Source organism: Mixophyes fleayi, chromosome 1 (assembly GCF_038048845.1).
Source record: "Mixophyes fleayi isolate aMixFle1 chromosome 1, aMixFle1.hap1, whole genome shotgun sequence".
Classification (NCBI taxonomy): domain Eukaryota; kingdom Metazoa; phylum Chordata; class Amphibia; order Anura; family Limnodynastidae; genus Mixophyes; species Mixophyes fleayi.
The window spans coordinates 9873485-9899713 of NC_134402.1; the positions used below are offsets into that span (position 1 = coordinate 9873485).

General features: G+C 45.9%; 1 protein-coding gene across 1 annotated transcript; it reads right to left on the bottom strand.

Annotated features, from left to right (window-relative positions):
* Positions 1 to 8567: 8567 nt before the first annotated feature.
* On the bottom strand, positions 8568 to 25019 carry LOC142102457 (uncharacterized). Its single transcript, XM_075187338.1, has 4 exons — positions 24829 to 25019; positions 12700 to 12884; positions 12526 to 12604; positions 8568 to 11296 (listed from the first exon to the last, which is right to left on the bottom strand). The coding sequence occupies exons 2-4, from the start codon at positions 12760 to 12762 to the stop codon at positions 8961 to 8963; spliced, it is 2478 nt and encodes an 825-aa protein (XP_075043439.1). The 5' UTR covers positions 12763 to 12884; positions 24829 to 25019; the 3' UTR covers positions 8568 to 8960.
* Between the last annotated feature and the right edge of the window lie 1210 nt (positions 25020 to 26229).

The following is a 26229-nucleotide window of genomic DNA, read 5'->3' on the forward strand; positions in this document are numbered from 1 at the left end:
TTTGTCTGTATAATTTGCAGGCAAGTGTTAGAATTAAGGACGGCCTACCAGGGATTAAACTGTTTTTTTCATAATTTATTAGCTTTAGAATTACCTCACTTATCCAAGAAACTGGTGGAGCACTAAATTAGGTGATTTTAGACCCATTTTTTTTTTTCAAAAATAGCAAAACAAAACCAAACAAAACCAAAACCAAAACATGCAAGGGCGGTTTTGCCAAAACCAAAACACAAAGGTAATCCAGATCCAAAACTAAAACCAAATCCAAAACACGGGGGTCAGTGACCATCTCTAATTCCAATACACAATATGATTACACCTAGTATATAATTGGAGCAAAATGTATTTTGAGACGGCTTGTACCCTTAAAAGAAATAAACATGACAATAGCCTTTAATTTATACTGCTGCAGCCATTGACCGTTGTATATTGTAGTGAACAGGGAGGAATTATCATTGTAAGGATTAATAAATAACATAACTGTGGTCAATAAAGCGTAATCATAAGGGACTGCATTGTAAATACTGTGCATCAAATGAATACATTTATAGTTTATGTTTCTCTGTAAGTTAAATGTAGATGACTTCAAAGCGGAGTCTTGCTCTCACAGGGTTAATGAATTAACTAAATGTGGCTCTGCAGACCCCCAAACAACCAGATAACTTTGCCACCTTATGGGGAACTGAACATCTTCAAAGGCCCCCTGGGGTAAGCTTGCCCTGGTACTAGAGTGGTTTTTGGCAACTGAACAAACTTTTAGGAACCGCTCAGCATGTGGTCTTACACAAGGAGACCACATTATGGCTTGCTATATTTTATATAAGCAAATACAATTCCAGTACCAAAATATAACTTACAGTCAATATAATTAGTGATCAAACACATATTCATAAATAGTATGATGAAGAGCAACCCACACGTCAAAAAAAGCTGTCTGTCACTCCAAGAATGATAGGAAATCAGTATTGGCTCAACTAATCCACTGGACCTATGCATATTTGGTAACTATAAATTGGTAAATTTGTATTGGAATTATTAATAATAAAATTGGGTCTGTGTGACACTACCCAGGAAAGTTATGTTACATTTAATATTGAGTAATAAACAGAGAAGTCGTAAATTGTGGTTGTAAAATTGTGTCACAGGCCCCCACTGGAGACCACATCTCAGTAGGAGGGGGAAGTTGGAAAAATTGTCTTTGAAAAGATTAATCCATTTACAAGATATTGTCAGTCTTTTGGGAAATTGGGAAATCAATCAACATTGATAAGCTCTCTGTAACGATACTGGTGGTATTACCTGAAGCCCAATAGCCAAGTAGATATCCAGAGAGTAGACAGACATTAGCCGGGTCGGTACACAAGCGGATAGTCAGATGTTTGCCGGGTCGGTACTCAAGCGGGTAGTCATACGTTAGCCGGGTCGGTACACAAGCAGGTAGTCACAGATGCAATACCTTAGTATTGCAATACCTTAGAGTAGCAGGTAGCAGGAGCTGAGCAAGAAGAATACTCAAGCATATGTCTGAACCAGAAAGTGCCATTTATAGGCTTAAACTGGAAACAGGATCCAAGATGGTTTCTCTTTGATTCCAAACTGGCCATCTTGGATAAGGGCAAATCTAAGAGCAAGTTTGCAAATACAGAGACCTCTAGTGGTCGGAGGTGCAAATGTCAAAGTAATTCCTTACAGTATTCCCCCCTTTCAATAACGTCCTCTGGACGGTGCTTTGCAGGGTTTCTCCGGGTATCTTTGATGAAATTCACGCAGTAATCGAGGTGCATGGACGTTATCTTCTGGTTCCCATGAATTGTCTTCTGGTCCATATCCCTGCCATTGTATCAAATACTGAAGTTTGTTTCTAAATATTTGGTAATCTAGTATTTTCTCAACCAGAAACTCTTCATGTTCATCAATTTGATCAGGATCTGGAGGAGGCAAGGTGCGACCAGGAAAATGATTTGAAACTACTGGCTTCAGTAAAGAAACATGAAAGACAGGATGAACCTTCATAGATACTGGGAGTTCAAGTCAAAAAGCAGATGAACTGACTTGTGCCAAAATTTTAAAAGGACCTATATATTTCGGTCCTAATTTAAGAGTAGGCACGCTTACTTTTAGGTTTCGTGTAGAAAGCCAAACATTGTCACCAACATTTAAAACTGGTGCAGCTTTACGATATCTGTCTGCAATTCTCTTATAACTGTCCTGTGCATTTTGCAATGTCTCTCTTAATACTATGAGGTTATTTTGTAGTGACTCTAGTCTGGATGTAACAGCAGGTATGGAAGAATCCCGTGGAAAATTGGGGAGTAGGTCTGGATGATACCCCAAATTGGCATAAAAAGGACTTTGTTTTGTGGATGAGTGTTGCGAGTTGTTATATGAGAACTCTGCCATTGGCAGAACATTAATCCAGTCATCTTGTAGATGGCAAATGTAGCACCGTAGGTATTGTTCTAAAGTCTGATTGGTGCGTTCTGTCTGTCCATTGGATTGAGGATGGAAAGCAGTTGATAATCTGATATTAATGTTAAGAGCACTACAAAACTGCTTCCAAAAACGTGAAATAAATTGTACTTCTCGGTCAGAGACTACATCCTCAGGGACTCCATGTAGACGAAACACTTCCCTGATTAGTAACTCTGCTGTTTCTTTTGCAGAAGGAAGTCCACGACAGGGAACAAAATGAGCCATTTTTGTGAGTCGATCTACAACCACCAGAATTGTAGTCATACCTTTGGATGATGGTAAATCTACAAAAAAATCCATAGAGATTGAACCCCATGGACGAGAAGGAACTGGCAAAGGCTGTAAAAGTCCAAGTGCAGCAGTGCGGGGAATCTTAAACCGGGCACAAGTACTGCACGATGATACAAATCTTTTAACATCCTCCTTGTATTTCGGCCACCAGAAGTAACGAGATAATAATTCATGAGTCTTGAAAACACCTTTATGGCCTGCCAGTCTAGAGTCATGGACAAATTGCAGTACTCTTAATCGTGCTGCTGCTGGTACATACAAGCGATGTCCATACTTCCAAATGTTATTTCGATAGGTTAAGTGTAAATCTGTAGGGGGTTCTAAAAGTATCGGATCAGTTCTATAACCCTCCTTGATGTCAGACAACAGCTCACCAGTGCCAATAGCTCCCAAGAAATTTGACTTAGAATTGTCTTTTTCGGATCAAGCTGTGGTGAGTCTTCCATATATGCTCTGGATAGAGCATCAGCTTTCCCATTTCGGAATCCAGGTCTATAAGAGATAACAAAAATCAAAACGATTTAGGAATAAACTCCATCTGGCTTGTCGCGGAGAATGTCTTTTTGCAGACCGAACAAACTCTAGGTTCCGGTGGTCAGTAAGTACGGTAATTTGATGTGCAGCACCTTCAAGCAAATGTCTCAATTCAGTAAATGCAGCCACAATGGCTAATAGTTCTTTATTTCCCACATAATTTCTTTCTGAAGCAGTCATTTGACGGGAGAAAAAAGCACATGGATGTAATAGCATCTTCTCTCCTATTCTCTGTGATAATATTGCCCCTACAGCTGAATCTGAAGCATCTGCCTCAAGGATAAAAGGAAGTTCTGGGTTGGGATATATTAATATGGGATCTGTTGTAAACCTTGTCTTAAGCAGAGAAAAAGCACCTTCAGCTTCTGGAGACCAATGGAAAGGTGATCCCTTCTTGGTTAGTTGAGTAATTGGCGTCACAATCTTGGAAAAGTTTTTAATGAAACGTCTATAGAAGTTGGCAAACCCTACGAACCTTTGTACCTCCTTTACATTTCTTGGAGCTGGCCAATCTACTATAGCCTGGACCTTGCTAGGGTCCATTCTCAAACCTTGAGGTGAGATGATATAACCCAAGAACTGAATCTGTTTGGTGGAATTCACACTTCTCCAACTTAATGTACAAACAGTGTCTGCGAAGACATTCCAGTACAGTACGAACTTGTTGTTGGTGCTCCTCCTGGGAATTTGAGAAAATTAGAATGTCATCGAGATAAATGACAACAAATTGGTCAATTAAATCTTTAAAAACATTATTCATGAAATGTTGGAATGTAGCAGGACCATTGCACAGTCCAAAGGGCATCACTAGATGTTCAAAATGTCCATATTTACATCGGAAAGCAGTCTTCCACTCATCGCCAGATCGTATGCTAACTAAATTATATGCTCCTTGCAGATCTAATTTGGTAAAAATTCTTGCTGAACAAAGCCTCTCCAGTAATTCTGAAATAAGTGGGAGTGGGAGCGGTTCTTGATTGTCACTTTATTCAACGCTCTATAGTCAATACATGGTCTCAATGAAGCATCCTTCTTTTTCACAAAGAAAATAGGTGCACCTGCTGGAGACGTAGAAGGACGAATAAAACCTTTTTCCAAACTTTCATCCACATAATTCTTGAGGACCTTTAACTCCTGCTCGGCTAATGGATAAATACGTCCAAAGTGTATAGCAGCCACAGGACAATCATAGGGTCTGTGAGGTGGTAATTTGTCAGCATTCCTCTTACTACAGACATCAGAAAAGTCCTTATATTGTGGAGGTAGCTGGTCCAAAACATGAGGAGAGGAATTATATAAGTTGCTCACCTCTTCAACAGAGGATTCAGGTTTAGTCTCTGGAGCATATGTTTCTTGTGAAAAAGAAATAGTCTTTGATTCCCAGTTAATGGATGGATTATTTGCAGAAAACCAAGGAATTCCCAGAATAATAGGAAACTGGGGAGAAGAGATCAGTAAGAAAGTCAGAGTCTCATGATGGTTTGGCTCAATTACGAGGTCCAGGGGTTCGGTTTCATGAGTAACTGGAACAGAGTTCAAAGGAGAACCATCCACAGTTTCCATTAACACTGGTATCTGTTTCTCTCTAAAGTCAATCTTATTTCTCTTAGCAAACATAATGTCCATAAAATTGCCGTTCGCACCAGAGTCCACCATTGCTGTACTGGAAATGCAGTGTGCACCGATCTGGAATCGAATTGGAATTGAGAAATGTGAGTTATTATTTCCCTTATTCTTTTCAGTTGATGCTAAAGAGGAGAGACAAGGAATAATTGTATTCACATGCTGAGGAATGTCGGAAATCACAGACTCCTGGTCTGAAAAGTCTGCATCTGCTAAGCTAGCCACTGTCTTCTGAGGTCTTCTAGGACAATTTGAGACATAATGTTCTGGTTTGCCACAATAAAGGCACAAGTTTTCTTGATGTCGTTGCTCCCTTCTCTCATTGGAACTACGTTTGTGGAGTGTGTCTACTTGCATGGGTTCTGACTCAAATTCTTTAGTGGATTTTACCTCAGAATTCCCATAATAGTTTGAAGTTGTGGGTTCTCGATAACTGGGGTATGTCCAGGTTAAGGCCTTCCTTTCTTGTCGTCTCTCAATCAGACGAGCATCAATTCGAATGCAATGCATAAAGAAAGGCTCAAGTTCAGTTGGTGCCTCTGCTCGGGCTAATTCATCTTTAATGGTCTCAGAAAGTCCCCTACGGTAGACAGACAGCTGTGCCTCAGAATTCCAAGTAGTATCAAGGACCCATCTTTGAAAGTCTGCAGTATATTTCACAACTGAGCGTCTCCCCTGACGTAATTTCAATGTTTTTTCAGCAGTATCTTTCCGGTTCGGATCATCAAATGTTTGTTTCATTACTTTGAGGAAGTCATCAAATTTCTCTAATATTGGACTAGAAGTTTTAATATAAGGAGAAGCCCATGCAAGGGCAGTGTCCTTAAGTAGCAAAAGCATACACCGCACCTTTGACTTTTCAGACTGAAAATGGGACTCATACAATTGGAAATGCAGCTGGCATTGATTGATAAATCCGCGGAACTTTTGAGGGTCCCCTCCAAACCGGGCTGGTGGGAGAGGGAGAGCAGCAGGTGAAGTTACAGGCACTTGTGGTGACCCCTTCTCCAACTCTGAGATACGTTCCTCATGTTGAGATAGTCTAATTATAAATTCCTGGAAACCACTATGTGCGTCACGGGTTTTTTGTGAGATAACTTGAAACTCTTGCTTAACCTGTGCCTCGAGAGTCACAAAACTGTCCTTCAGGAATTTTAGCTCTGCCTGGCATTCAATTAGCATGGTGGTTAAACTTGCCACATGCCGCTTAATAGGTATATCTTCGGCGGGATCCATTTCAAGGCTTGAGTATCCTGTAACGATACTGGTGGTATTACCTGAAGCCCAATAGCCGAGTAGATATCCAGAGAGTAGACAGACGTTTGCCGGGTCGGTACACAAGCAGGTAGTCAGATGTTTGCCGGGTCAGTACACAAGCGGGTAGTCACACGTTAGCCGGGTCGGTACACAAGCAGGTAGTCACAGATGCAAGGTAGAGTAGCAGGTAGCAGGAGCTGAGCAAGCAGAATACTCAAGCATATGTCTGAACCAGGAAGTGCCATTTATAGGCCCAAACAGGAAACAGGATCCAAGATGGTTTCTCTTTGATTCCAAACTGGCCATCTTGGATAAGGGCAAATCTAAGGGCAAGTTTGCAAATACAGAGACCTCTTGTGGTCGGAGGTGCAAATGTCAAAGTAATTCCTTACACTATCCATCTTACAAGCCAATTTCCTTTGGCACAGATTATACAACTCGTATGTAAGTTTACACTCTGAAAATTCTTCCCGTTTATTTTATTTTACATGGTTTGCTGTATTGTCATCATTTATTTATTCATTGTAAGCATTGTACTTTTTTATATTAAATCTAAAAATGTAATAACTGCTGTCCTTATTGTTCTAAACGAATTCACTGCCTGTTTAGAAGAGGTGGATCGCTTGGCTACGTTCACCTTTAAATACCAGCGTGGAAAGTGTTAACTATATTCGATATCAGAGTGCAGTTTGCGCAATTGGCTGTCATAGGTATTCTACGGACTTTATACTTAGATGGTAGCAGAACTGAAATGTGTGAGAAGTGTGGAAATGGGTGCCTGTGTTGGGGAAAGGACTTGTTAGATCTGTTAGTGCCTGTGTTGGAGAAGGGATCTGTTAGATCTTAAAGAGAGGCGAGTGCGAGATTGAATTGCTGGATTCCTGTGTCCCCCCTTACAGTATGCTTCCAAGTCACGAGTGCGGTTTGTGACAGGTAAAAGGTATTCAGGAGCTGTTTCCTGACAAAATAGAGGTGATATATACTGTTTGAATATATAATAACATATTAAATTAGGAAGCCGGCTATCCCTGACATATGTAATGATAAAATATTGTAATTTTTCTAAAAGAGGCATAAATAATGCATATCAACATTGCTCGGTAGACTATATGGGTGGCCTATGTCCTTTTCCATTTAGGAAAGTCTTTAAATGTGTATTTTTTGGTATTTCCTGCATTGATTTCTGACAATTGTACTTGTTCCTGCATAAGGATAAGTGAAAACTATTAGTGGTGATTATGTAGTATATCTAATGACTGATTATCATACATGAGTTCAACAGAAAATAACAATGTATATTGTATGTAATCTTGTAATGTAATCTCAACGTGTGTTTTGCTAGATAACACGAGTTTGAATTTATGCAAGTGTCATTAAGCTGTTGAAATAGCCAGACCAGGGAGAGATAGGATCTTGGAGGAGATTGAAGCCCCAAAGTTATAAACTATCTAGCTAGCCAAGCAGATCGGGCAAAGGTGGGAAGTCGGGTCTTGTGAACATTTCGATCTCAGGACATCCCTAGCTCCCTTCAAAGAGCCCTGTGACATTTGGGAGATAAATCTGTCCTTTGACACCTAAGCTCCAAAGCTGGGGCATGAGAGCTATGTGGAAAAAGGGGTTTAAAATCTTCTGCTTTAGACATCAGAGTGTGCATTTTCATGAGTGAGTCTATCAAGACTGGAATGTCCCCTTTTCCTCAATTGTGTTCCCTCACACATTCTTAACTAGTAAGTAGTGATTTTATTTGCTATTTTATTTTGTGAAACTCATTTTTAAAACATATTGCATGTCTTGTTATTCATTTTTGTAAATAAGCCTTGGAAACATTTTTCAGATTAAATAAATTTAATCTAGTGTATTCTTTGTGACTCTTTATGAATTTACGAAGCCCAGGGATTTAAGTGTGAAACATTAATAAGTGGTTCTGGTGAACATAAGAACACCATAATAAATCCTTTGTGGTGGCAGGAAAGGTGTATTCATTACTAAGTGACTAAGGTGACGCCAGTCACGACCGGCTGTTCAGATTGCTGTATTTGGGACAGGCTGGACATTTGTGACAATTACTCTTAAACATTATACATCAGTGTCTATTAATCCTTCTGTGTCAAAATGGCATGATTGCACAGACAAACCTATTTAAATGAAGACATTCACTTTTGACAACATCTCTATTAAGGAACATGTCTTCTACCTGTGGCTTTTCTCATACATACATATAGAGTGCTTCTAGCTTACAGACATTTCCGACTAAGAACATGAATATAATTTATCCCCTATGTGAAATCTTAGATGTCTAACAAGATCTGAACTACAAGACATTTCCCACATTCTGTAAAAGAATAAAATATGGTTTATCAACTCCATAAGTGTAAAGGGAAGCAAACACATAATGTTTATTCTCTTTTATTAGAATTTACATGAGGATAAAATTACAGGTATATATGTAATTGTAAAGGGTTCACAAGGTTTCTCCCCTGTTGTTTTGCTGAAAGATAAATAATGTCAGCAAGAAATAGTTGTGATAACGCATATACATTTTTTTAAAACTTATTATTTTAACTTAAGAACCCTCCTGTGTCGATAGCCAGTAGCAAAGTTAATTCCACTAGGAAATTATTATCTCAATAATCCACTGAGATGCTCCTCTGCCCAGATGAACCCCTATAGGAACTTTTACATAATATGCAGAAATATTTTTAGCAGCTCTATTTTTAAGGCAGCTTGTGTTTTAAGTTTCCCATTTATAAAACAGTCACAGAGTGAACATAATTTTTTTTTTTTTAGTTTTCTTTGCTGTGGGATTTTATATGTTTAGACAGACTTATTTTGGTCGCATAACATTTCCCACATTCAGAGCATGAATGTGGTTTCTCTCCTGTATGAGTTCTCTGATGTTGAACAAGTTGTGCATCATATCTAAAATATTTCCCACATTCAGAGCACAAATATGGTTTCTCTCCAGTATGACTTCTGTGATGTATAACAAGTTGTGATTTACGTCTAAAACATTTCCCACATTCAGAGCAGGAATATGGTTTTTCTTCTGTATGACATTTTTGATGTTGAACAAGTTTTGAAATATATGTAAAAGTTCTCCCACATTCTGAGCATGAATGTGGGTTATATCCTGTATGGATGCTCTTATGCTTAATAAGGTATGACTTATGTCTAAAACACATGTCACATTCAGAGCAAGAATATGGATTCACTCCTGTGTGAATACCCTGATGGCGAACAAGTTGTGCGTGACTTCTAAAACATTTCTCACATTCAGAGCAAGAAAATGGTCTGTCTTGTCTATGAATACTCTGATGTCTAAGAAGTATTTTATTACTTATAAAACACTTCCCACATTCAGAGCAAGAATACGGTTTCTCTCCTGTGTGAATTCTCTGGTGTATTACAAGTTGTGAACGACTTTTAAAACAATTCTCACATTCAGAGCAAGAATATGGTCTCTCTTGTGTGTGAACTCGCTGATGTCTAACAAGTTCTGAATAACATGTACACTTTTTCCCACACTCAGAGCATGAATATGGATATATTCCTGTGTGAATCATTTGATGTCGAATAAGCCCTGAATTACATATAAAACTTTTCCCACATTCAGAGCAAGAATATGGTTTCTCTCCGGTATGAGAGCTCTGATGTTTATTAAGTTTAGAAATACTTTTAAAACTTTTCCCACATTCAGAGCAAGAATAGGATTTCTCTCCGGTATGAGATCGTTGATGTTTATTAAGGTTAGAAATACTTTTAAAACATTTTCCACATTCAGAGCAAGAATATGGTCTCTCTCCTGTGTGAATTTTCTGGTGCATTACAAGTTGTGAACGAGTTTTAAAACAATTCTCACATTCAGAGCAAGAATATGGTCTCTCTTGTGTGTGAATTCGCTGATGTCGAACAAGTGATGAATAACATGTCCACTTTTTCCCACACTCAGAGCATGAATATGGATATATTCCTGTGTGAATCATCTGATGTTGAATAAGCAGTGAATTACATATAAAACTTTTTCCACATTCAGAGCAACAATAGGGTTTCTCTCCGGTATGAAATCTCTGATGTTTATTAAGGTTAGAAATACTTTTAAAACATTTCCCACATTCAGAGCAAGAATAAGGTTTCTCTGCTCTATGAGTTCTCTGATGTATATTAAGGATATAAGTACTTGTAAAACATTTCCCACATTCAGAGCAAGAATATGGTCTGTATCCAGTATGCATTCTCTGATGTACAATAAGTTCTGATCTTCTACTATACCCTTTACCACACTCTGTGCATAGATATGGGTATAAGCCAGTGTGAATCATTTGATGTTTAACAAGATCATAACTTTGTGTAAAACATTTCCCACACTCAGAGCAAGAGTGTTGTCTATCTGATGTCTTTCCTTTATGAATTCTCTGATGTCTAATAAAGCTTGGATTATGTGCAAAACATTTCCCACACTCAGAGCAAGAATATGGTTTTTCTCCTGTGTGAATCCTCTGATGACTAACAAGCTGTGACTTAAGTCTAAAACATTTTTCACATTCAGAGCATGAATGTGGTCGCTCTTCTGTATGAAGTCTTTTATGTACAACAAGTTCTGAATTACACCTAAAACCTTTCCCACACTCTGCACATGTGTATGGGTATATTTCTGTGTGAATTTTCTGATGTTTAACAAGAGTTGATTTAAGTGTAAACCCTTTCCCACATTCAGAGCATAAATATGGTCTCTCTTCTGTATGAATTCTCTGATGTACAACAAGGCTTGCATTACTTTTAAAACATTTCCTACATTCAGAGCAAGAATATGATTTCTCTACTGTATGACTTTTTTTATGATTAAGTAGAAGAGATTTTTTGTTAAAACATTTTCCGCATTCTGAGCAGGACCAAGATTTGTTTGGAATGTGATTGCCGTTTCCCATTCTCTGGTGTTTAACTATGCATAACCTTTTATAAATACATTTATCATTGGAAGACGATCCTGGTTCCTCCTCAATATGAGTAGATGTACACTGTGCATGATCTGTGTGTGTATAAATCTCGGCGTCTGTGAGGTTTCCTCCATCACACAAGACTGATTCCTCCTTAATATGAGTAGATGTATCTTTAGATCGTTCTGTCGGTAAAAATGCATGTTGATTAAATTTATAAAATGTCACGTTATCCTTATTGCTAATCACATCTGATAACAGTATCAATTCTGCAGTCAAGCTATAAGTATCATAATTAGGGATTCTGATTTTAAATAAAAACTTGCAAGGGACAACTTTCCTGGTAAAAACCGAAATAGCCCAAAATCTACTTGCAGGTCGTGGTGCCCCCACAGCATTCGGTGGCCCTCCGCATGCTTCATCAACGCTCATGAAGCGTTAGTCCCTGTCCTACCACCTCTTCTCCTACACAGAAAAGAGATTTGTTTCTCCATTATTGGAGTAACACATTTTCTTCCCGTTTAATCATCAGGGCTTTTGATAGGATTACAAGGAAAACCCAGTGACCCCCTAGTGTCGGATACCAATGCAATTGGTGAATGTGAAACACTAAATGGATGTGATGCTACTGTAACAGAGATGGTGGATTGCAGCAGAGGGATTTGGAGCTGAAAGAAAATGGTGTGTATGCTCTTCTAATGCTGAGGGGGCCCCTGATTGTTAGAGTTAGCTGCTTATAGCTCAGCTCATTAATAAATAGGCACCACATCTCCAATTACATTATATAAATCACTCTCCCTCTTCTCTGACACCCTGAGATCCTGAAATTGATTCAGCTTTTTATGGTATTTTTATTCAGGGGGTGGAGAAAAAAACCACAAGAATAATAAACACCAAATTTACAAAATTATAAACACTGAAAACTGGAAATATCATTTATTATAACATATTCTACTCAACTCTCAAGTGTCATATATTTGATGCTCATTTGTAATAAAATATCACATTGTACACCTAAGACATCCATCTTAAGACAATTCCCTCCTCAAACTCCACCTCTATCATCTTCTTCATGTACTACTCTTAATGTTAATTCTCACAAGTTTGTCCCTCTCTACCTTCTATCTCCTGATCAGCTTTGCAATGTTTTCTTTGTTCTAGTTGTGCCTTTTTATGTAGTTGCATACTCTATAGTCTTGTATTGATTTTTACTAATTCTATTCTCTCTTGTCCCTCACAAATCTGTATTTTTTTCAGTTTATTTTTATGTTGATTGTGCAGCGCTGGGGATTCTGTGGCTCCATATAAATAAAGATGATCATGATGATTGTACATCTATAACAATGTATGTATATTCATAGTAATGACATATCCTATATACACACAGACAGGACTGGATTAAACCTCCCCTTACCCAGTGATGCAAGTGGCTGGTGATTCTCCATCATCACGTCCTTGTACAGACCCTTGTGTCCTTCTAAATACTCCCCTTCCTGCATGGAGAAATAGACAGTGACATCATCACACATTATAGGACCCTGACACATCCCCTGTTGTTACTGTACAATGTCCCGTTCCTAACAGTCACCTCTCCAGTCAGCAGCTGAATGATCTTGGTGGTGACAGGATCTTCTGGATATTGTCTCCTCATATATCAATGAGTGAGATGGAGGCACCGTGATGGGGTTCTGGGTCCTGCTCAATCCTCCTGAACCGGGAACAGCTGCTGAGTGTCTCACACTCTCCGGATGTCTTCTTCACTACTGTGCAACCCTATGTATTGACAGACATTATTATCCCTATGTACAAACTGGACTAGACTTCCTATACTTGAGCCTAAAGCCCAGGTGGTAATGAACAGATTATAAGGGAGAGCACAGTGGTTAGTATCGCTGACTCACAGGGCTGGGGCCATGGATGTGATTCAAACCAGGGCTCTACCTGTGTGGAGTTTGTACATTTTTCTGACAATATTGGACCTTAGTGTGTGTGGTGAAGAATTTAGACTGTAGGCTCCAATGGGACAAGAACTGACATGAATGATGAAATACGCTCTGTACAGCACTGCTCAATACAGTGGTGCTATATAAACAAGAATAAATGAATAAGGGATGTCAATGTGACAAGTCCATTTTATTTATAGAGATATGTGATGTCATTGTAACATTTCCAGGATCCCTCACTTTTCTTACCAGATTTCAAACCATTCTTTATCCCTACTCTGACCATAGTTCCCCCACAATATACAACGTCTACTCCTATTTTCCCTATATACCCTATGTACAGAATTATACCAGATTGTAAATAACAGTGAACGTGTAAGGGGCCTGTTATGAAGGAGAATGGGGGTTTCCTGTGGGGAAAGTTAGCCATCACACAGTAGACCAAAAGTATGAGTGAAAAATGACAGCAAAGTTTATGTATCGGGGTGTGTAAAGATTATGCAGATAATACAAAGATCTGTAATAGGCCCAATACCCCAAAAGAGGTACCGTATTTTTCGCTCCATAAGACGCACCTGACTATAAGTCACCTAGTTTTAGAGAAGGAAAACATACACTGGCCCCTTCACTCACACAAAATACACTGGCCCCTTCACTCACACTCACCAACACACACACACACTATATTAACACAGTATAGCCTCCGGCGCACACACACAGTATAGCCTCCGGCGCACACACACAGTATAGCCTCCAGCACACACACAGTATAGTCTCCGGCGCACACACACAGTATAGCCTCCGGCACACACACACACACACAGTATAGCCTCCGGCACACGCACACACACAGTATAGCCTCCGGCACACGCACACACACAGTATAGCCTCCGGCACACGCACACACACAGTATAGCCTCCAGGGCACACACACAGTATAGCCTCCAGGGCACACACACAGTATAGCCTCCAGGCCACACACACAGTATAGCCTCCAGGCCACACACACAGTATAGCCTCCAGGCCACACACACAGTATAGCCTCCAGGGCACACACACAGTATAGCCTCCAGGGCACACACACAGTATAGCCTCCAGGGCACACACACAGTATAGCCTCCAGGGCACACACACAGTATAGCCTCCAGGGCACACACACACAGTATAGCCTCCAGCACACACACACACAGTATAGCCTCCAGCACACACACACACACACACACACACACACACACACACAGTATAGCCTCCAGCACACACACACACACAGTATAGCCTCCAGCACACACACACAGTATAGCCTCCAGCACACACACACACACACAGTATAGCCTCCAGCACACACACACACACACACACACACACACACAGTATAGCCTCCAGCACACACACACACAGTATAGCCTCCAGCACACACACACACAGTATAGCCTCCAGCACACACACACACACACAGTATAGCCTCCAGCACACACACACAGTATAGCCTCCAGCACACACACACACACACACAGTATAGCCTCCAGCACACACACACACACACACACACACACACACAGTATAGCCTCCAGCACACACACACAGTATAGCCTCCAGCACACACGCACACACACACACACACAGTATAGCCTCCAGCACACACACACACAGTATAGCCTCCAGCACACACACACACAGTATAGCCTCCAGCACACACACACACACACACACACAGTATAGCCTCCAGCACACACACACAGTATAGCCTCCAGCACACACACACACAGTATAGCCTCCAGCACACACACACACACAGTATAGCCTCCAGCACACACACACACACAGTATAGCCTCCAGCACACACACACACACAGTATAGCCTCCAGCACACACACACACACAGTATAGCCTCCAGCACACACACACACACAGTATAGCCTCCAGCACACACACACACAGTATAGCCTCCAGCACACACACACACACACACAGTATAGCCTCCAGCACACACACACACACAGTATAGCCTCCAGCACACACACACACACACAGTATAGCCTCCAGCACACACACACAGTATAGCCTCCAGCACACACACACAGTATAGCCTCCAGCGCACACACACAGTATAGCCTCCAGCGCACACACACAGTATAGCCTCCAGCGCACACACACAGTATAGCCTCCAGCGCACACACACAGTATAGCCTCCAGCGCACACACACAGTATAGCCTCCAGCGCACACACACAGTATAGCCTCCAGCGCACACACACAGTATAGCCTCCAGCGCACACACACAGTATAGCCTCCAGCGCGCACACACAGTATAGCCTCCAGCGCACACACACAGTATAGCCTCCAGCGCACACACACAGTATAGCCTCCAGCGCACACACACAGTATAGCCTCCAGCGCACACACACAGTATAGCCTCCAGCGCACACACACAGTATAGCCTGCAGCGCACACACACAGTATAGCCTCCAGCACACACACACACAGTATAGCCTCCGGCGGACACACACAGTATAGCCTCCAGCGCACACACACAGTATAGCCTCCAGCACACACACAGTATAGCCTCCAGCACACACACAGTATAGCCTCCAGCACACACACAGTATAGCCTCCAGGGCACACACACACAGTATAGCCTCCGGCACACACACAGTATAGCCTCCAGCACACACACAGTATAGCCTCCAGCGCACACACACAGTATAGCCTCCAGCGCGCACACACAGTATAGCCTCCAGCGCACACACACAGTATAGCCTCCAGCGCACACACACAGTATAGCCTCCAGCGCACACACACAGTATAGCCTCCAGCGCACACACACAGTATAGCCTCCAGCGCACACACACAGTATAGCCTGCAGCGCACACACACAGTATAGCCTCCAGCACACACACACACAGTATAGCCTCCGGCGGACACACACAGTATAGCCTCCAGCGCACACACACAGTATAGCCTCCAGCACACACACAGTATAGCCTCCAGCACACACACAGTATAGCCTCCAGCACACACACAGTATAGCCTCCAGGGCACACACACACAGTATAGCCTCCGGCACACACACAGTATAGCCTCCGGCACACACACACACAGTATAGCCTCCGGCACACACACACAGTATAGCCTCCGGGGGACACACAGTATAGCCTCCAGCACACACACAGTATAGCCTCCAGCACACACACAGTATAGCCTCCAGCACACACACACAGTATAGCCTCCAGAACACACACAGTATAGCCTCCAGCACACACACAGTATAGCCTCCAGCACACACACAGTATAGCCTCCGGCACACACACAGTATAGCCTCCAGCACACACACAGTATAGCCTCCAGCACACACACAGTATAGCCTCCAGCACACACACAGTATAGCCTCCAGCACACACACAGTATAGCCTCCAGCACACACACAGTATAGCCTCCAGCACACACACAGTATAGCCTCCAGCACACATACAGTATAGCCTCCAGCACACATACAGTATAGTCTCCAGCACACACACAGTATAGCCTCCAGCACACACACAGTATAGCCTCCAGCACACACACAGTATAGCCTCCAGCACACATACAGTATAGCCTCCAGCACACATACAGTATAGCCTCCAGCACACATACAGTATAGCCTCCAGGACACACACAGTATAGCCTCCAGCACACATACAGTATAGCCTCCAGCACACATACAGTATAGCCTCCAGCACACATACAGTATAGTCTCCAGCACACACACAGTATAGCCTCCAGCACACACACACACAAACACTATAGCCTTATCTTATTGCCTCCGGTGTCTTCAGCGCTGCGGATCCTCCTGAAGGAAGAAAATAAAACTTACATGTCCAGCGTGGAGAAGCGGGTCCCGGCCAGGCTGCAGATCCTCCGTCCCCCTGCCCATCTGTGAGGACCTAGATATCACATGGGACCCATGTGATAGCTAGGTCCTCACAGATAGGCAGGGGGACGGACGATCAGGAGGATCTGCAGCCTGGCCGGGACCCGCTTCTCCACGCTGGACATGTAAGTTTTATTTTCTTCCTTCCTTTCTGGCATGCAGTATTCGCTCCATAAGACTCACACACTTTTTCCCACACTTTTTTTGGGGGAAAAAGTGCGTCGTATGGAGCGAAAAATACGGTAAGTCAAATGCAGCGATTTACATAAAATAGAGAAATGGGCGAAGATGGAACATTGAAATTAATACATCAAAATGTAAAGTAAATTACACAAAAACGCAAAAGAATACAGAATGAACATTCATTTTATTTATATAGTTATTCTCCCAATAGGACTCAAAGGGCTTTACAATTGTAGATTAAAATAACACATGATAAAACTAAGAGTACAGAAGTGAGAGCTAAGCAATTCAGTATTTTACAAAAAAAAAAGAAACCTAGAAATTTTAAATTGGAGGAAAATTAAAAGGTAACATTAGGAATACTTTTTGATAATTTTTCTGTATGGCGCTGTGGAAATCTTGTAGTACCCTATAAAGATTAATAATAAAAATAATAAACAGTACATGATGGGGTCAGTCTCTAACCATCTAAAAGCAGCAAACCCTTAGTAAAATATTATTTTCTTTAAACAAAAAACATTATGGCAGGCAATGAGAATAATCTTAGTAATTCGCCTTTTTCCTAGGTTTGTTTCTTCATGATCTACAATTCTGCACGGTTTGTACAGTCATGTGACTACCGTGACAACCACAGTCACATGACACAGTGTATCGAGTAAGAAGTTTTGGAACAATAATCTTGAGTTCATTCTGCTCTGTGCACTGTATCCCCCGCTCATTCCTTTTCCTTTACCATCACATGACATGCTGAGAGCTGTGAGTCTGTGTGAGACGGACAGCCATATTTGCCTGCCCTCCAGAGAGATTTAAGAAATGAAATAGTGATTTGCTAAACATTATGCATGCCTAAAGGGTAATTAATTTGCTGTTTGAAGACAAAAAGGCCTATGTGCGATAGCTGCTTTAATATTTACTGTACAGAACCCTCTCCTCTATATAATAACAAAATATCATAATACCCAAATTATAAACAGTTTGTGCCAGGAGCTGTCTAAATTATTTTATTTGTAAAAATAATTTCCATATTATATTAATAATTCCTATATATTATATTAATAATGTCTCACTATATAGACAACCATATGCAATATAATAATAGATATTATGTGTTTTAAAGACTATGGCCACAACATCAGAAAGGTTAATGCCTGATACACTGGCGCCGCTCGTGCTAATTGGTAGCACTATGCGCCGAGTCTGTAAACATGTATTTTAAAATGTATTTTAAACAAAAAACAGTGGAAGGGGGAGGAGAAGTATGTGAGAAGGGGAAGTGTAGAGAGTATAAGAAAGAGTGAAGTGAAAGAAGAGAGAGTGTGGGGGGGGGGGGTGCTGAGCAGGATAGACAGAATAGGAGACTGAAGAGGAACTAAGAGCGGATAAATAAAAGGACAGGAGAGAGGAGGAGGAAAGGAATAGTGGAAGTAGGCGAGAAAGTGTGGAGAGTATAGGAGAGAAGGGAACTAAGAGCGGAGGGATGAGAGGATAGGAGAGAGGAGGCAAGTAAGAGGGGAGGGTATTGATGGAGAAGACAGATGAAGTAGAATTAGGAGGGCGGGATGGAAAATAGAAGTTCATGGACAGAGTGAACAGGAGATAGTTGGAGACATAGGAGAAGATTGGATGGGTGTAGAGGACAAGGGAGAGGAGAAGTAGGAACCGAAGGGATGGGTGGAGAGAACATGAGAGAGGGGAACTAGGACAGGAGAGAGGGGAACTAGGACAGGAGAGAGGATAAGGATGAGGGGAACTGGGTCAGAAGAAAGGAAGAGCGCTGCTGATGGGTGGAGAGCACAGGACTGAGGAGCGGTAGGAAAAGAAGGGGAATGAAGAGATGTGGAAAAGAATAAGTAGATGGGATGGGTGGAGGACAGGAGAGGCGAGAGGAAACAGGAGGGGAGGTTAGCGGATGGGTGAGTGGATAGGGAAGGAGGAGGGGGACAGAATCGGAAGGGATGAATGGGGAAAGGAGAGAAGTTGAACAGATGGGTAGAGAGAACTCGAAACATGAGGATAAGTAGAAGTGGAGAGAATAGGATTTGAGGATATGAGAGAGGAAAGGAAACGAGTGGAAGGAATGTGTGGAGTAGCAGATGTAGAATGTAGGGCTGGAGTCGACAGGAGAGAAGGAGAACCAGAGAGAAAGAGTGGAGAGGACAGGGGAGTGAAGGGGAAGGAGGAGCGGGAATGGGTGTAGAGCAAAGGTGAGCGTAAGGAAAGTAGGTGTAGAATGGATAGATGAAGAGCAAGGGTAAGGTGCATTCCACGTGTAAAATCTAACAACTGCACAAACTAAAAAACAAGTGCTTAACTAAAAATCTCCACACCTTTTGAGTGCTCCATACACCCAGTCAGGGTAACTAAGCCCCCGAAAGACAGTGGGACACTCCCTTGTAAATCTCTATATTAAAACGATGCTGAAGCAAAAAGTTGGTCCATTGTCTCCACCTCCCCATAACATTCCTCCTGTGGGTTTTATGATGTGAAGTTTTGTTTCTGTTGGTCAATTTTACCCCTTCATGTTATATATAGTCTGTTTTATTTTGGACAAAGTGATATGGGATTATTTTTGTTGAAATTTTAAATTAAAAAAAAAAAAATCAGCCCTTGCAAAACTACTGCAGCTATTCAAAATGACCTAAATGCTATCTGTGCCCACTTTGCCACTTGATTTAATACCCAAAACATTGTTGGGCCAGGCAAAAGACAAGTGGCTCGCATGTAACTGACCACCCTGTGTTGACTCCCACTATCAAATGTGTGGCCGAACAGCATTTAATCCTTGCAAAACTACAGCTACTTATTCAAAATAATGAAAATGCTATCTGTGCCCACTTTGCCACCTGATTTCAAGCATAAAACCTTGTTGGATAAGGGTCTATACCCGCGGTTCCCAAAGTGTGCGAGGGCCAGCCATAGAAAAAACAAACAACACAAACTTACCAATCCGCGTGGCGCTAATCCTCTCTCACGCAGCTTGTCAGTGATAAGCTGCTACATGAGAGAGGAGGATGCTGGGTCCCGGCGCCGCAAGAGGGGGCATAGGAGGGGGACATCGTGGACAGAGGAGTGGGACTTCATGACAGAGGGCAGAAGAGGGGGGGAACAGCGTGACAGAGGGCAGAAGAGGGGGGGAACAGCGTGACAGAGGGCAGAAGAGGGGGGGAACAGCGTGACAGAGGGCAGAAGAGGGGGGGGGGGAACAGCGTGACAGAGGGCAGAAGAGGGGAGGAACAGCGTGACAGAGGGCAGAAGAGGGGGGGGAACAGCGTGACAGAGGGCAGAAGAGGGGGGGGGGAACAGCGTGACAGAGGGCAGAAGAGGGGGGGGAACAGCGTGACAGAGGCAGAAGAGGGGGGGGAACAGCGTGACAGAGGGCAGAAGAGGGGGGGGAACAGCGTGACAGAGGGCAGAAGAGGGGGGGGGAACAGCGTGACAGAGGGCAGAAGAGGGGGGGGGAACAGCGTGACAGAGGGCAGAAGAGGGGGGGGGGAACAGCGTGACAGAGGGCAGAAGAGGAGGGGAACAGCGTGACAGAGGGCAGAAGAGGGGGGAACAGCGTGACAGAGGGCAGAAGAGGGGGGGAACAGCGTGAAAGAGGGCAGAAGAGGGGGGAACAGCGTGACAGAGGGCAGAGGAGGGGGGGAACAGCGTGACAGAGGGCAGAGGAGGGGGGGGGAACAGCGTGACAGAGGGCAGAGGAGGGGGGGGGACAGCGTGACAGAGGGCAGAGGAGGGGGGGGGACAGCGTGACAGAGGGCAGAGGAGGGGGGGGGACAGCGTGACAGAGGGCAGAGGAGGGGGGGGGGACAGCGTGACAGAGGGCAGAGGAGGGGGGGGGACAGCGTGACAGAGGGCAGAGGAGGGGGGGGGAACAGCGTGACAGAGGGCAGAGGAGGGGGGGGGGAACAGCGTGACAGAGGGCAGAGGGGGGGGGGACAGCGTGACAGAGGGCAGAGGAGGGGGGGGGACAGCGTGACAGAGGGCAGAGGAGGGGGGGGGGACAGCGTGACAGAGGGCAGAGGAGGGGGGGGGGGAACAGCGTGACAGAGGGCAGAGGAGGGGGGGGAACAGCGTGACAGAGGGCAGAGGAGGGGGGGGGAAACAGCGTGACAGAGGGCAGAGGAGGGGGGGGAAACAGCGTGACAGAGGGCAGAGGAGGGGGGGGAACAGCGTGACAGAGGGCAGAGGAGGGGGGGGAACAGCGTGACAGAGGGCAGAGGAGGGGGGGGGAACAGCGTGACAGAGGGCAGAGGAGGGGGGGGGAACAGCGTGACAGAGGGCAGAGGAGGGGGGGGGGGAAACAGCGTGACAGAGGGCAGAGGAGGGGGGGGGAACAGCGTGACAGAGGGCAGAGGAGGGGGGGGAACAGCGGACAGAGGGCAGAGGAGGGGGGAACAGCGTGACAGAGGGCAGAGGAGGGGGGAACAGCGTGACAGAGGGCAGAGGAGGGGGGGGGAACGGCGTGACAGAGGGCAGAGGAGGGGGGGGAACGGCGTGACAGAGGGCAGAGGAGGGGGGGGAACGGCGTGACAGAGGGCAGAGGAGGGGGGGGAACGGCGTGACAGAGGGCAGAGGAGGGGGGGGAACGGCGTGACAGAGGGCAGAGGAGGGGGGGGAACGGCGTGACAGAGGGCAGAGGAGGGGGGGGAACGGCGTGACAGAGGGCAGAGGAGGGGGGGGGGAACGGCGTGACAGAGGGCAGAGGAGGGGGGGGGAACGGCGTGACAGAGGGCAGAGGAGGGGGGGAACGGCGTGACAGAGGGCAGAGGAGGGGGGGGAACGGCGTGACAGAGGGCAGAGGAGGGGGGGAGAACGGCGTGACAGAGGGCAGAGGAGGGGGAGGAGAACGGCGTGACAGAGGGCAGAGGAGGGGGGGGGAACGGCGTGACAGAGGGCAGAGGAGGGGGGGAACGGCGTGACAGAGGGCAGAGGAGGGGGGGGAACGGCGTGACAGAGGGCAGAGTAGGGGGGGAACGGCGTGACAGAGGGCAGAGTAGGGGGGAACGGCGTGACAGAGGGCAGAGGAGGGGGGGAACGGCGTGACAGAGGGCAGAGGAGGGGGGAACGGCGTGACAGAGGGCAGAGGAGGGGGGAACAGCGTGACAGAGGGCAGAGGAGGGGGGAACAGCGTGACAGAGGGCAGAGGAGGGGGGAACAGCGTGACAGAGGGCAGAGGAGGGGGGAACAGCGTGACAGAGGGCAGAGGAGGGGGGAACAGCGTGACAGAGGGCAGAGGAGGGGGGAACAGCGTGACAGAGGGCAGAGGAGGGGGGAACAGCGTGACAGAGGGCAGAGGAGGGGGGAACAGCGTGACAGAGGGCAGAGGAGGGGGGAACAGCGTGACAGAGGGCAGAGGAGGGGGGAACAGCGTGACAGAGGGCAGAGGAGGGGGGAACAGCGTGACAGAGGGCAGAAGAGGGGGGGGGAAACAGCGTGACAGGGCAGAGGAGGGGGGGGGGGGAACAGCGTGACAGAGGGCAGAGGAGGGGGGGGGGGGAACAGCGTGACAGAGGGCAGAGGAGGGGGGGGGAACAGCGTGACAGAGGAGGGGGGGGGAACAGCGTGACAGAGGAGGGGGGGGAACAGCGTGACAGAGGAGGGGGGGGAACAGCGTGACAGAGGAGGGGGGGGAACAGCGTGACAGAGGAGGGGGGGGAACAGCGTGACAGAGGAGGGGGGGGGAACAGCGTGACAGAGGAATGGGGGGAACAGCGTGACAGAGGAGGGGGGGGGGAACAGCGTGACAGAGGAGGGGGGGGGAACAGCGTGACAGAGGAGGGGGGGGAACAGCGTGACAGAGGAGGGGGGGGAACAGCGTGACAGAGGAGGGGGGGGGGAACAGCGTGACAGAGGAGGGGGGGGAACAGCGTGACAGAGGAGGGGGGGGAACAGCGTGACAGAGGAGGGGGGGAACAGCGTGACAGAGGAGGGGGGGGGAACAGCGTGACAGGAGGGGGGGGGAACAGCGTGACAGAGGAAGGGGGGAACAGCGTGACAGAGGAGGGGGGGGAACAGCGTGACAGAGGAGGGGGGGAACAGCGTGACAGAGGAGGGGGGGGAACAGCGTGACAGAGGAGGGGGGGGAACAGCGTGACAGAGGAGGGGGGGGAACAGCGTGACAGAGGAGGGGGGGAACAGCGTGACAGAGGGCAGAGGAGGGGGACTGCGTGACAGAGGGCAGAGGAGGGGGACTGCGTGACAGAGGGCAGAGGAGGGGGACTGCGTGACAGAGGGCAGAGGAGGGGGACTGCGTGACAGAGGGCAGAGGAGGGGGACTGCGTGACAGAGGGCAGAGGAGGGGGACTGCGTGACAGAGGGCAGAGGAGGGGGACTGCGTGACAGAGGGCAGAGGAGGGGGACTGCGTGACAGAGGGCAGAGGAGGGGGACTGCGTGACAGAGGGCAGAGGAGGGGGACTGCGTGACAGAGGGCAGAGAAGGGGGACTGCGTGACAGAGGGCAGAGGAGGGGGACTGCGTGACAGAGGGCAGAGGAGGGGGACTGCGTGACAGAGGGCAGAGGAGGGGGACTGCGTGACAGAGGGCAGAGGAGGGGGACTGCGTGACAGAGGGCAGAGGAGGGGGACTGCGTGACAGAGGGCAGAGGGGGCAGCGTGAGAGAGGGCAGAGGAGGGGGACTGCGTGAGAGAGGGCAGAGGAGGGGGACTGCGTGAGAGAGGGCAGAGGAGGGGGACTGCGTGAGAGAGGGCAGAGGAGGGGGACTGCGTGAGAGAGGGCAGAGGAGGGGGACTGCGTGAGAGAGGGCAGAGGGGACTGCGTGAGAGAGGGCAGAGGGGGCAGCGTGAGAGAGGGCAGCGTGAGAGAGGGCAGAGGGGGCAGCGTGAGAGAGGGCAGAGGGGGCAGCGTGAGAGAGGGCAGAGGGGGCAGCAGGAGAGAGGGCAGAGGGGGCAGCAGGAGAGAGGGCAGAGGGGGCAGCAGGAGAGAGGGCAGAGGGGGCAGCAGGAGAGAGGGCAGAGGGGGCAGCAGGAGAGAGGGCAGAGGGGGCAGCAGGAGAGAGGGCAGAGGGGGCAGCAGGAGAGAGGGCAGAGGGGGCAGCAGGAGAGAGGGCAGAGGGGGCAGCAGGAGAGAGGGCAGAGGGGGCAGCGTGAGAGAGGGCAGAGGGGGCAGCGTGAGAGAGGGCAGAGGGGGCAGCGTGAGAGAGGGCAGAGGGGGCAGCGTGAGAGAGGGCAGAGCGTCTGGATGCAGAGGGGGCATTTTTGCATACAACTAAATAAGTATTTCTGTCCTGACCTAAATACTTATTACATTTTTTTGACCCAACTACTTCTAAAACAGGACTGATCAGGAATTATTTTGGAGGGGTGCCTTGAAAAAAATTATGGAGACTCTAAGGGTGCCACGAACTGCAAAAGTTTGGGAACCACTGGTATATACTATTACTGCTTGTGTAAGGGACCCCCTTTAGTGTCAATCTGATATAAAATCAGTGATCCAACTTGTTTTAATCCTTTAAAAATAAACTTTCCTGAATATGTTGGAGTGTGAATAAGAAGCTAACTTCAGCCTCCTTAGATGGAGAAAGAAGGAGAATTATATATAACCCCTCTCTTCTATGTAAGTATAGTATTGCCCCATATCAGTGTGTACTGGGAGGTCTCTTACCCCTTCTCCCAGTACAGAGCCCCCTCATCTACACAATAATAATATATTATACAACACGTTACCTCCGCAGCGTCACCAGTCAGTAGCGGGGATCTAGGCTACAACCCAGCAGTGTGTCTGCGAGACTATGAGATAACAGATTGTCCGTCTCTCATAACACACAGGATCTCTCTCCTCCGATGTAACCTCGCTGCTGCCCACATGGAGCCCACATGGAGCCCACATGGCAGCCGCATCACCTCCCTGACTGAGCCGCGGACGATCCAGCGGGATTACACTAGAGGAAATACAAGTATGTATGAGGAAAAAAAGTATGTCCTCGGTACAGGACAGCGTTGGCCATTTTCTCATAGTCTCCCAGACACAGTGCAGAGTTATATCCTATATATCCCCGGTAATAACAGGTGACGCTGCGGAAGGTGTGTGACCCAGGATGGTTCATTCTCTAATTTATGTGCTGTAAAGACGGAAGTAACGTGTTGTATAATATATTATACTTATGTAGAGGAGAGGGGTCTGTACAGTGATATATGGTGAGGAATAAGATCCCAGCACACACTGATATGGGGGATTATTATTATATAGAGGAGAGGGGTCTGTACAGTGATATATGGTGAGGAATAAGCTCCCAGCACACACTGATATGGGGATTATTATTATATAGAGGAGAGGGGTCTGTACAGTGATATATGGTGGGGAATAAGCTCCCAGCACACACTGATATGGGGGATTATTATTATATAGAGGAGAGGGGACTGTACAGTGATATATGGTGAGGAATAAGCTCCCAGCACACACTGATATGGGGGATTATTATTATATAGAGGGGAGGGGACTGTACAGTGATATATGATGAGGAATAAGCTCCCAGCACACAGTGATATGGGGCATTATTATTATATAGAGGAGAGGGGTCTGTACAGTGATATATGGTGAGGAATAAGATCCCAGCACACACTGATATGAGGGATTATTATTATATAGAGGAGAGGGGTCTGTACAGTGATATATGGTGGGGAATAAGATCCCAGCACACACTGATATGGGGGATTATTATTATATAGAGGAGAGGGGACTGTACAGTGATATATGATGAGGAATAAGCTCCCAGCACACACTGATATGAGGGATTATCATTATATAGAGGAGAGGGGACTGTACAGTGATATATGGTGAGGAATAAGATCCCAGCACACACTGATATGGGGGATTATTATTATATAGAGTAGAGGGGTCTGTACAGTGATATATGGTGGGGAATAAGATCCCAGCACACACTGATATGGGGGATTATTATTATATAGAGGAGAGGGGACTGTACAGTGATATATGATGAGGAATAAGCTCCCAGCACACACTGATATGAGGGATTATCATTATATAGAGGAGAGGGGACTGTACAGTGATATATGATGAGGAATAAGCTCCCAGCACACACTGATATGAGGGATTATCATTATATA

What these genes read in the sequence shown, in the direction of transcription:
- LOC142102457 (XM_075187338.1), bottom strand. Translation starts at nt 12,762, where the DNA reads ATGAGGAGACAATATCCAGAAGATCCTGTCACCACCAAGATCATTCAG. An exon ending in TTCAGCTGCTGACTGGAGAG is followed by an intron (nt 12,605 to 12,699) that starts GTGACTGTTAGG and finishes TTCTCCATGCAG; the next exon opens with GAAGGGGAGTATTTAGAAGG. An exon ending in CCAGCCACTTGCATCACTGG is followed by an intron (nt 11,297 to 12,525) that starts GTAAGGGGAGGT and finishes TTTTACCGACAG; the next exon opens with AACGATCTAAAGATACATCT.